The sequence below is a fragment of the Dendrobates tinctorius genome, unplaced genomic scaffold (assembly GCF_039654945.1).
Source record: "Dendrobates tinctorius isolate UK_male_01 unplaced genomic scaffold, ASM3965494v1 ptg000055l, whole genome shotgun sequence".
Classification (NCBI taxonomy): domain Eukaryota; kingdom Metazoa; phylum Chordata; class Amphibia; order Anura; family Dendrobatidae; genus Dendrobates; species Dendrobates tinctorius.
In genome coordinates, this window is record NW_027361723.1 from 6201376 (window position 1) to 6211263 (window position 9888).

At 44.0% G+C, this 9888-nt stretch overlaps 1 protein-coding gene across 1 annotated transcript; it reads left to right on the forward strand.

The window, feature by feature from the left end:
• Window positions 1-407: 407 nt before the first annotated feature.
• On the forward strand, window positions 408-8385 carry LOC141091674 (ly6/PLAUR domain-containing protein 2-like). The gene is made up of 3 exons (XM_073577364.1): window positions 408-728; window positions 3079-3201; window positions 3970-8385. Exons 1-3 carry the CDS (start codon window positions 680-682, stop codon window positions 4200-4202), a joined length of 405 nt encoding a protein of 134 aa, XP_073433465.1. The 5' UTR covers window positions 408-679; the 3' UTR covers window positions 4203-8385.
• Window positions 8386-9888: the final 1503 nt, after the last annotated feature.

Genomic DNA, 9888 nt, shown 5'->3' on the forward strand with positions numbered 1-9888 from the left:
GTTTACCTAAGACATGGGCAGATCATGGAGTTTGTAGGACGCTGTTTACCTTTACACTTTGGTCGGCCACAGGCATTGCTCAATTTCGCACCTTGGTCGGCCAAAGTTTTCCATATCAGACAAGAAAAAAGAAACAATGTGTGTGCATGAGAGTTCTGAAATGTCATAGCGTCTGCTGGTGCTGTAAAACGCAGCTTAAAATTTGCACTAAAAATCGCTGTAAAAATCCAACGTGTGAACATAGCTTTATACGAGTTCTAGAAACATCAGTCCAAGATGATGTGAGAAGTTTACTATAGAGAGGACGTTCCGCCTGTACTAACCTGTGTGTGAGGCGTCTGACGTGCCGATACCGGAGCATCCTGGGGCCATTACATAAAATATCCCCATAGTGTCTCCCAGCCCTGGTTACCTGTGATACGGAGCGAGGATCGCGGTTTATTGAGCTCGTTCATTTCTCAATCTTCGTATGTGTCAGGATGGGAGAATCAAAGGACGCCGCTTTCTTGCTCAATTGCTCACTTATTTTAGGATCCAAAAAGTCATAAAATCAAATGCAAGAAACTGACGCTGAACCTGTTCTTCCCAACACTCAGTCAGGACTTGGCTGATCCCAGGCGGCTGGAAATACTCAGAAAACGACTCAGCGGGCGATCAAAAGGTCCGAGAGGCTCCCACCATGAACGGCGTCATCTGCCTCCTGCTCACCACCGCCGGCCTGCAGCTGGGTAAGATGGCGCGTAACGGGCCCGCGGGGAAAACTTGCGGGATTGATATTAATAATGATGACGATTATTAGCCCTGTTATTTCTACTATTTATTTCTTAAATCTAAAAAATATAAATAATAAATAATAAAATCTATGATTATTATTATTATTTTTATTATCTGACTGCTAGAATTAAAAATATAAAAGCCTAAAACATTTCCTAACATTTCTCAAACCTGGAAAAAAAAAATAAATTCTGCACAATTAAAAAAAAGAAAGAAGAAAAAACAATTATTGCAAGAAATAACGATGACTATTATTTTTATTCATTTTTCTAATTTTCAGCGTCGATTTATGAGGTTTTTAGTATTTCTTTTTTAAAAGTAGCTTTTTTAATTTTAAAATTTAAGTTTGAAACCATTTAAAACAATAAACCGGTATTTTATCACATTTTTTTTTTACAAAATTTGGTAAAATTAAAATTAGGCTGTCGTTTCACACAATTCATTAAAAATTAAAATTAAAAAAATAGTCTTTTTTTATTTTTTTTTCTTTATTTTGGTTAAACGAGTATTTCAGAATCTCCTCCCAACCATATCGCAGACACATTTATTATCTGTAGCGCACGAGCTGCATACTAATGCAGACACATTGTTGTGGCCCCAATGAAAACCCCTCGTAAACTCCCCGATAAGATGGCGTCCAGTCCCTATCCACAATGTCGCACAATGTCGCCCTCAGATTGACAGCGTGCAGAAGTGAGACCCCATATACACACCTTCAGGGAGGGAGGGGGATTTTTTTTTTTTTTTACCAAAATACATTTATTTGGGCAATTAGGTTTCATGAAAAAAATTTGCAGTGTTTTGATTTTACAGACTGTCTCCCTGGAAGTTTCTGACTGCTGAATGAGTTAACGGAAAACCATTCAGTGAGCTCTTGTGGCAAGAAAACTTGGAACTCTTTTAGGCTACATTCACACTTTGCTTTTTTTGTTGCTTTTTAGTTTCTGCAGCCAAAGCCTGATCTCTTTGCAGTAAAAAAAAAAAACTGCAGACAAAAAAAAGCAGGTCTTGCTGTTTTTTTGCTGTATTTTTGCTGCGTTTTATAGGATCCCAAATCTCAGCTTTGCTTCCATCACAATGTACGGTGTTAGGTCACCAATGGAAGACACATGTGGAACCATGAAACATTTTTCAGAGAATAGGGCAAATTAATCAAATTATTTAGTGGAAAAAGATTTTTATGTCTTGAAAAAATAGCGACTGACCTGATCAAAAAGGTTGATGGGTTCAGGGAAAAATGGACAATTCCAAATGTAACAATGGAGGGAAGTGAATTGGTTGGGAATAGTTTACTAAGACTTGGGCAGAGCATGTTGTAGGTCGGACATTGTTTACTTTTACACATTGGTCGGCTATTGAGTTGGTCAGGTATTGTTTACTTTCACACATTGGTAAGCCATTGAGTTGATCAGGAAATGTTTACTTTAATACATCACTAATTTAATTAAGTTGTACTGTGTAAAATTGAGCAATACCTGACCAACTCGACAGCCGACCAGTGTGTTAAAGTAAACTATGTCCGACCTACAACATGCTCTGCCCAAGTCTTAGATAAACTATTCCAGAATAATTCACCTCCCCCCGCTGTTGTTACCTTTGTAATTATGTATTTTTTTCATGAACTCATGAACATTTTGGCTCAGAACAGTCGCTATTTTTTCAGACATAAAATTCTTTTTCCACTAAGCAATTTGCCCTTTTTTTTTCTAAAAATGCGGTGGAAGCAAATCTGAGCTTTGGATTCTTCAAAATGCAGCAAGAGAAGAAGTAAAACCTGCTTTTTTGTCTTCAGCTTTGTTTTTTTTACTGCCAAGAGATCAGGTTTTGGATGCAGAAAATAAAAAAGCACCATGTGAACTTAGCCTAAAAGAGTTTCAAGCTTTCTTTTCAAATGAGCTCACTGATAGATTCTCAGTTCACTTATGATGCAATGTGCAAGGAAAATGAAGCAGTCAGATGATGCAATTTTTTTTATAAGATCCATTTGAAAAAAAAATATCTGAAATTTCATCTAAGAAAAAAACCTGCTGAAAACCTGCCCCTTGTACCCGCCTCTACTCCTGCATGTAGTGCTGCTGCTCTCCTGTTATCAGACACTTGATTCTGCCCCACACTAATTATTCTCATTTTCTGACTCGGCATCCTCTACACTTGTATAGCTCCCATCATTGGTCGTTAGTCTCAGGTTCTCCACCTGTGGAAAAATGCTAAAAAGCAACAATAGAAAGTTTCTTTTTTCTTTGTAACGGACGATACAAAACAATGATGTGAAATGTTGCAATGTGTCCGATGTGCTGTCTGCAGCCGGCTCCCTCCAGTGCTTCATGTGCCTGACCCCCACTCCGGCCGACCAATGCGTGATCAGGAGGAACTGCTCCCACCAACAGAAATGGTGCAAGACCACCGTCTACAGCCGGACGTCCACCGGTAATTCTCTACTTTTTTACTCTCTCATTTTCCCGCATGAGTTCCGGACCCCGGAGAATAATATCCCCCGTCTGTTCCTCCGTGCAGCTGCCTCCAACTTCGTTCCTTCCACGTCCTCTTCCTACATCATCACTTTCTAGGCCTCTGACGTCACCACACAGGTTCTGACAGCATGACGCGTTTCGCCCGAGACCTACTCACCCTCTGGGGGCACAACAATGATGCAGGAAGAGGACGTCGCGGGAGAGGTGCTGCAAGAGAAAGGGTGCGGCAGCAGCAGAACCGGTGAGCGCCGCGGTGAGTTATTTCGCTTTTCCAACCCTCTACAAATCAGCAAAATGGTGACCGACTTGTATTTTGCTGGATTTGCACCAAACGATTTCAGAATAATCCAAATCTTTTTGTAAAATTCCAGGTGAAATCACTCAGCCTCGAACCGACTCGCCCATCTCTGCTACTTTTTTAGGATTGTCCATAAATATTTGGCAATAACTTCAAATCCCGGAAACCTTACTAATCAGCTGAATGCACAGGAATGAGCGGTCAGAGCCGCAGTACCGGGAACAGCCACAATTAGACAGATGGCGCTGTTCCTTATACTGTAGCGGGCACTATATCCCAATCTCCTTCAGCTGGTCGGTGACCTCCGCTCCGGAGTCGCTGGAGAAAAGAAGATGTTTATTTCGCTCTTTTCACATGCTGAAATTAAATAATAAGACAAATAAATCGATTTCTTCAAATCAAATTTCATTTATTTATTTTTTTAAGGATTTCCATTCACGGAAAGTCGTTACGTTGTCAGACTCTGCGCTGAAAAATGTCAACAGAGCAATCCTAACACCCTGGGGATAACGACACCAACCTTCTGCTGCCGAGAGGATCTGTGCAACACGACGAATGGGACAAACGCAGCGGACGGATGGATGGAGGCGCAAAGGCGCTACTACACCGCCACCACCGCCATGTACTCCATCTTCACTGTCCTCCGAGGCACATCATGATGCCCAGACAAATGGACAAAATCGTCTCATACTGTTGGATAAACTTGGACTTAAAGGAATATTCCCATCTCCAAAATCCCATCCTAATGTGCAGAGGGTGTAATAACAATAATATTAGCAAATTATTATTATGCATTTATATAGCGCCATTTATTCCATGGCGCTTTACATGGGAAAAGGGGAATTATAGACAGGTATAATAAACATGTGTAAGACAAGGGACACACAAGTACAGAAGGAGAGAGGACCCTGCCCGCGAGGGCTCACAGTCTACAGGGATGGGTGAGGATACAGTAGGAGGGGGTAGAGCAGGTCGTGCAGTGGTTCAGTAGACAGAGAATCATTGCAGGCTGTAGGCTTGTCGGAACAGGTGGGTCTTCAGGTTCTTCTTGAAGGTCTCCGTTGATGGTGAGAGTCTGATGTGTTGCGGCAGAGAGTTCCAGAGTATGGGGGAAGCACGGGAGAAGTCTTGTATGCGGTTGCGCAAAGAAGAGATAAGGGGAGAGTAGAGAAGGAGATCTTGAGATGATCGAAAGTTGCGCGGGGGTAGGTACCTAGAGACCATGTCACAGATGTATGGAGGAGACAGGTTGTGGATGGCTTTGTATGTCATGGTTAGGGTTTTGAATTGGATCCTCTGGGCAATAGGAAGCCAGTGAAGGGCATAGGGGGAGGCTGGGGAATAGCGGGGAGACAGGTGGATTAGTCGGGCAGCATAGTGTAGGATGGACTAGAGAGGAGGCCAGAGAGTAGGAGGTTGCAGTAGTCGAGGCGGGAGAAGATAAGAGCATGCACTAGTGTTTTTGTGGTTTCGTGGTTGAGGAATTAGCGGATCCGGGAAATATTTTTGAGTTTGAGGCGGCAGGAGGAGGCGAGGGCTTGGATATGTGATTTGAAAGAGAGCGCAGAGTCGAGGATCACCCCAAGGGACCAAGCGTGCGGGACTGGGGAAAGAAAGCAGCCATTGACATTGATGGATAGGTCTGGTGGAGGGGGAGAGTGAGATGGGGGAAAGATGATGAATTCTGTTTTGTCCATGTTCAGTTTGAGAAAGTGAGCAGAGAAGAAGGCTGAAATAGCAGACAGACATTGTGAGATTTCAGTCAGTAAGGAGTCGAGGTAGGGTCCAGATAGGTAGATCTGCGTGTCATCGGCGTAGAGGTGATACTGCAAACCGTGGGATTCTATGAGCTGTCCCAAGCCGAAGGTATAGATGGAGAAGAGTAGGGGTCCTAGGACAGAGCCTTGAGGAACACCGACAGACAGGGGGCGAGGTGAGGAGGTGGTGTGTGAGAGGACACTAAATGTTCGGTCTGTTAGGTATGATGAGATCCAGGATAGGGCCAAGTCTGTGATGCCAAGAGATGAGAGAGTCTGTAGCAGGAGGGAATGGTCTACTGTGTCAAAGGCAGAGGACAGGTCCAGGAGAAGGAGGACAGAGTAGTGTCTCTTGCTCTTGGCGGTTAGTAAGTCGTTAGTGACTTTAGTTAGGGCAGTAAATGCCGCCAATTAGAAATGTGGTATAGTTTTTCTGATTCGCCTTGTCTCTTTCGTCATGTGCAAGTATTGCAGGACCTTAGGTCTCCATGGTTACAACCACTGTCACTATATCAGTGGTCGTAACCATGGATACCTAAGGTCCTGCTCTAGAGGAAAGAGACATAGCGAATCAGAAAACTATACTAAATTTCAAATTGGAATTATTTGCTAATATTATTATTATTATTATTACACCTACTACATATTGGGATAGAATCTATGAGATGGGAATAATCTTTAGCCATTAAAATCTATGTATTATATAATGAGTATGTGAATCTACCATAGTGACAGCTCATGGAAGAGGTGGCACTGGGCGATTAAACTCACAGTCTATCCTGTTACCCACAGACACTAGTTCAGTGAGAGAGTTTTATAGCTGCAATCAAACTTAACAGTATAGAGTAAGCTCCCTCTAGTGGTAGCTGTATAAATCTGTATGTATTGAGCTCCCTCTAGTGGTGGCAGTATAAATCTGTATGTAGTGAGCTCCCCTTAGTGGTGGCTGTATAATCTATATGCAGTGAGCTCCCTCTAGTGGTGGCTGTATAAATCTGCATGTAGTGAGCTCCTCCTAGTGGTGACTATATAAATCTGTATGTAGTGAGCTCCCCCTAGTGGTGCCTGTATAAATCTGTATGCAGTGAGCTCCCTCTAGTGGTGGCTGTATAAATCTGTATGTAGTGTTCTCCCCTAGTGTTGGCTGTATAAATCAGTATGTAGTGAGCTCCCCCTAGTGGTGACTGTATAAATCTGTATGTAGTGAGCTCCCCCTAGTGTTGGCTCTATAAATCAGTATGTAATTAGCTCCCCCTAGTGGTGGCTGTATAAATCTGTATGTAGTGAGCTCCCCCTAGTGTTGGCTGTATAAATCACTATGTAGTGAGCTCTCCCTAGTGGTGGCTGTATAAATCTGTATGTAGTGAGCTCCCCCTAGTGGTGACTGTATAAATCTGTATGCAATGAGCTCCCCCTAGTGTTGGCTGTATAAATCAGTATGTAGTGAGCTCCCCCTAGTGGTGACTGTATAAATCTGTATGTAGTGAGCTCCCCCTAGTGTTGGCTGTATAAATCTGTATGTAGTGAGCTCCTCCTAGTGGTGGCTGTATAAATATGTATGTATTGAGCTCCCTCTAGTGGTGCCTGTATAAATCTGTATTTAGCGAGCTCCCCCTAGTGGTGGCTGTATAAATCTGTATGTAGTGAGCTCCTCCTAGTGGTGGCTGTATAAATATGTATGTATTGAGCTCCCTCTAGTGGTGCCTGTATAAATCTGTATTTAGCGAGCTCCCCCTAGTGGTGGCTGTATAAATCTGTATGTAGTGAGCTCCCCCTAGTGGTGGCTGTATATATCTGTATGTAGTGAGCTCCCCCTAGTGGTGGCTGTACAATCTATATGCAGTGTGCTCCCTCTAGTGGTAGCTGTATAAATCTGTATGCAATGAGCTCCCCCTAGTGGTGCCTGTATAAATCTATGTGCAGTGAGCTCCCTCTAGTGGTGGCTGTTTAAATCTTTATGTAGTGAGCTCCCCCTAGTGGTGCCTGTATAAATCTGTATGCAATGAGCTCCCCCTAGTGGTGGCTGTATGAATATCTATGTAGTGATCTCCCCCTAGTGGTGCCTGTATAAATCTGTATGTAGTGTTCTCCCTCTAGTGGTGGCTGTGTAAATCTGTATGTAGTGAGCTCCTCCTATTGGTGGCTGTGTAAATCTGTATGTAGTGAACTCCCTCTAGTGGTGGCTGTATAAATCTGTATATAGTGAGCTCCCTCTAGTGGTGACTGTATAAATCTGTATGTAGTGAGCTCCCTCTAGTGGTGGCTGTATAAATCTGTATGTAGTGTTGTCCCTCTAGCGGTGGCTGTATAAATCTGTATGTAGTGTTGTCCCTCTAGTGGTGGCTGTATAAATCTGTATGTAGTGAGCTCCTCCTAGTGGTGACTGTATAAATCTGTATGTAGTGAGCTCCCTCTAGTGGTGACTGTATAAATCTGTATGTAGTGAGCTCCCTCTAGTGGTGCCTGTATAAATCTGTATGTAGTGAGCTCCTCTTAGTGGTGACTGTATAAATCTGTATGCAATGAGCTCCCTCTAGTGGTGGCTGTATAAATCTGTATGTAGTGAGCTCCCTCTAGTGGTGACTGTATAAATCTGTATGTAGTGAGCTCCCCCTAGTGGTGACTGTATAAATCTGTATGCAATGAGCTCCCTCTAGTGGTGGCTGTATAAATCTGTATGTAGTGAGCTCCCTCTAGTGGTGACTGTATAAATCTGTATGTAGTGAGCTCCCTCTAGTGGTGCCTGTATAAATCTGTATGTAGTGAGCTCCTCCTAGTGGTGACTGTATAAATCTGTATGCAATGAGCTCCCTCTAGTGGTGGCTGTATAAATCTGTATGTAGTGAGCTCCCTCTAGTGGTGGCTGTATAAATCTGTATGTAGTGTGCTTCCCCTAGTGGTGACTGTATAAATCTGTATGTAGTGAGCTCCTCCTAGTGGTGTTTATATAAATCTGTATGGACCTGTTGAAGCATTGTAACATGGCTGTTGCTCGTTCATGTTCCCCACATGCCTGTACGTACCTGCCTGATTTTAACCTCATCTACACCTTGGATGGAAAATAAAGGACTTTGGTTTTAAATAATCCGGTGAGTGCCGCATTCCTTATCCTCTTGGTCTCTGTTTACATGGATGTTTGTTCATGCTGAGCACCTGAATATGTTTTTTTTTGTTCTACTGATATCTTTGGCATCAAGGATGTAATGTGAATAAGGGAATTAAGTTACTGCCCTGGTGCCGTTCATGGCTTAATAAATGCACCTACATAAAGAGTCTCAGGCCGGGGTCGCACTACCGTGTGTGATGTGAGAAGCTCCCACCTGTCTCTCGCATCAACACCCGGCGCTGCCGCCGGCACTCAGGACCGAGCTGCGGCTGCATCGAAATCCATGCAGCCGCAGCTCCGGTAGGTAGTTGATTAGTGTTGAGCATTCCGATACCGCAAGTATCGGGTATCGGCCGATACTTGCTGTATCGGAATTCCGATACCGACTTCCGATATTTTTTCAATATCGGAATTCGGCATCGGAATCGGAAGTTCAAAGTTGATTGACAGACTGACGTCATCATGATGCGCGGTGTGTGCGCATCATGATGCGCCGTCATTTCGGGCCTTCCGGGGGTCTCTGCCGGCCTGCTGGGGGGCTGTGCCGGCCTGCCGGGGGGCTGTGTGGACTGCCCGGGGTCTGTACCGGCCTGCCGGGGGGCTGTGCCGGCCTGCCGGTGGTCTGTGCACCCTGTGGGGGTCTGTACCGGCCTGCCGGGGGGCTGTGCCGGCCTGCCGGTGGTCTGTGCACCCTGTGGGGGTCTGTACCGGCCTGCCGGGGGGCTGTGCCGGCCTGCCGGTGGTCTGTGCACCCTGTGGGGGTCTGTACCGGCCTGCCGGGGGGCTGTGCCGGCCTGCCGGGGGGCTGTGCTGATGTCCGGGGGTCTGTGCAAGCATCGTCCGATGGGACTACAAGTCCCATCGGGCGATGCCTGCTACCATGACAGTGATTGACACATTAGCCAATGATGGGACAGTAGTAGTCCCATCATCCGGCTAATGTGTTAAATGTTAAAAAAAAAAAAAAAAAAAATACTACATACATACTACATACATGCTACATACATACTACATGCATGCTACATACATACTACATGCTACATACATACTACATGCATGCTACATACATACTACATGCTACATACATACTACATATATACTACATACATACTACATACATGCTACATACATACTGCATGCTACATACATACTACATACATACTACATACATACTACATGCATGCTACATACATACTGCATGCTACATGCATGCTACATACATACTACATACATACTACATGCTACATACATACCACATATATACTACATACATACAATACATTCATACAATACATACATAGACATACAGTACATATAACATAGAGTAACATACTTACCAATACTTGTCACATTGTTCCCCGAAGCCATTGTCTTTTACGGAATAAATATTAACATAACAAACCACAAAAATACTCACCCACGATCCGAAGCAGTCCACGAGTGTGTCCCACGACGATCTTGGGTAGAGAACTGCAGCATCAG

What these genes read in the sequence shown, in the direction of transcription:
- LOC141091674 (XM_073577364.1), top strand. Translation starts at nt 680, where the DNA reads ATGAACGGCGTCATCTGCCTCCTGCTCACCACCGCCGGCCTGCAGCTG. An exon ending in CACCGCCGGCCTGCAGCTGG is followed by an intron (nt 729 to 3,078) that starts GTAAGATGGCGC and finishes TGCTGTCTGCAG; the next exon opens with CCGGCTCCCTCCAGTGCTTC. An exon ending in CTACAGCCGGACGTCCACCG is followed by an intron (nt 3,202 to 3,969) that starts GTAATTCTCTAC and finishes TATTTTTTTAAG; the next exon opens with GATTTCCATTCACGGAAAGT.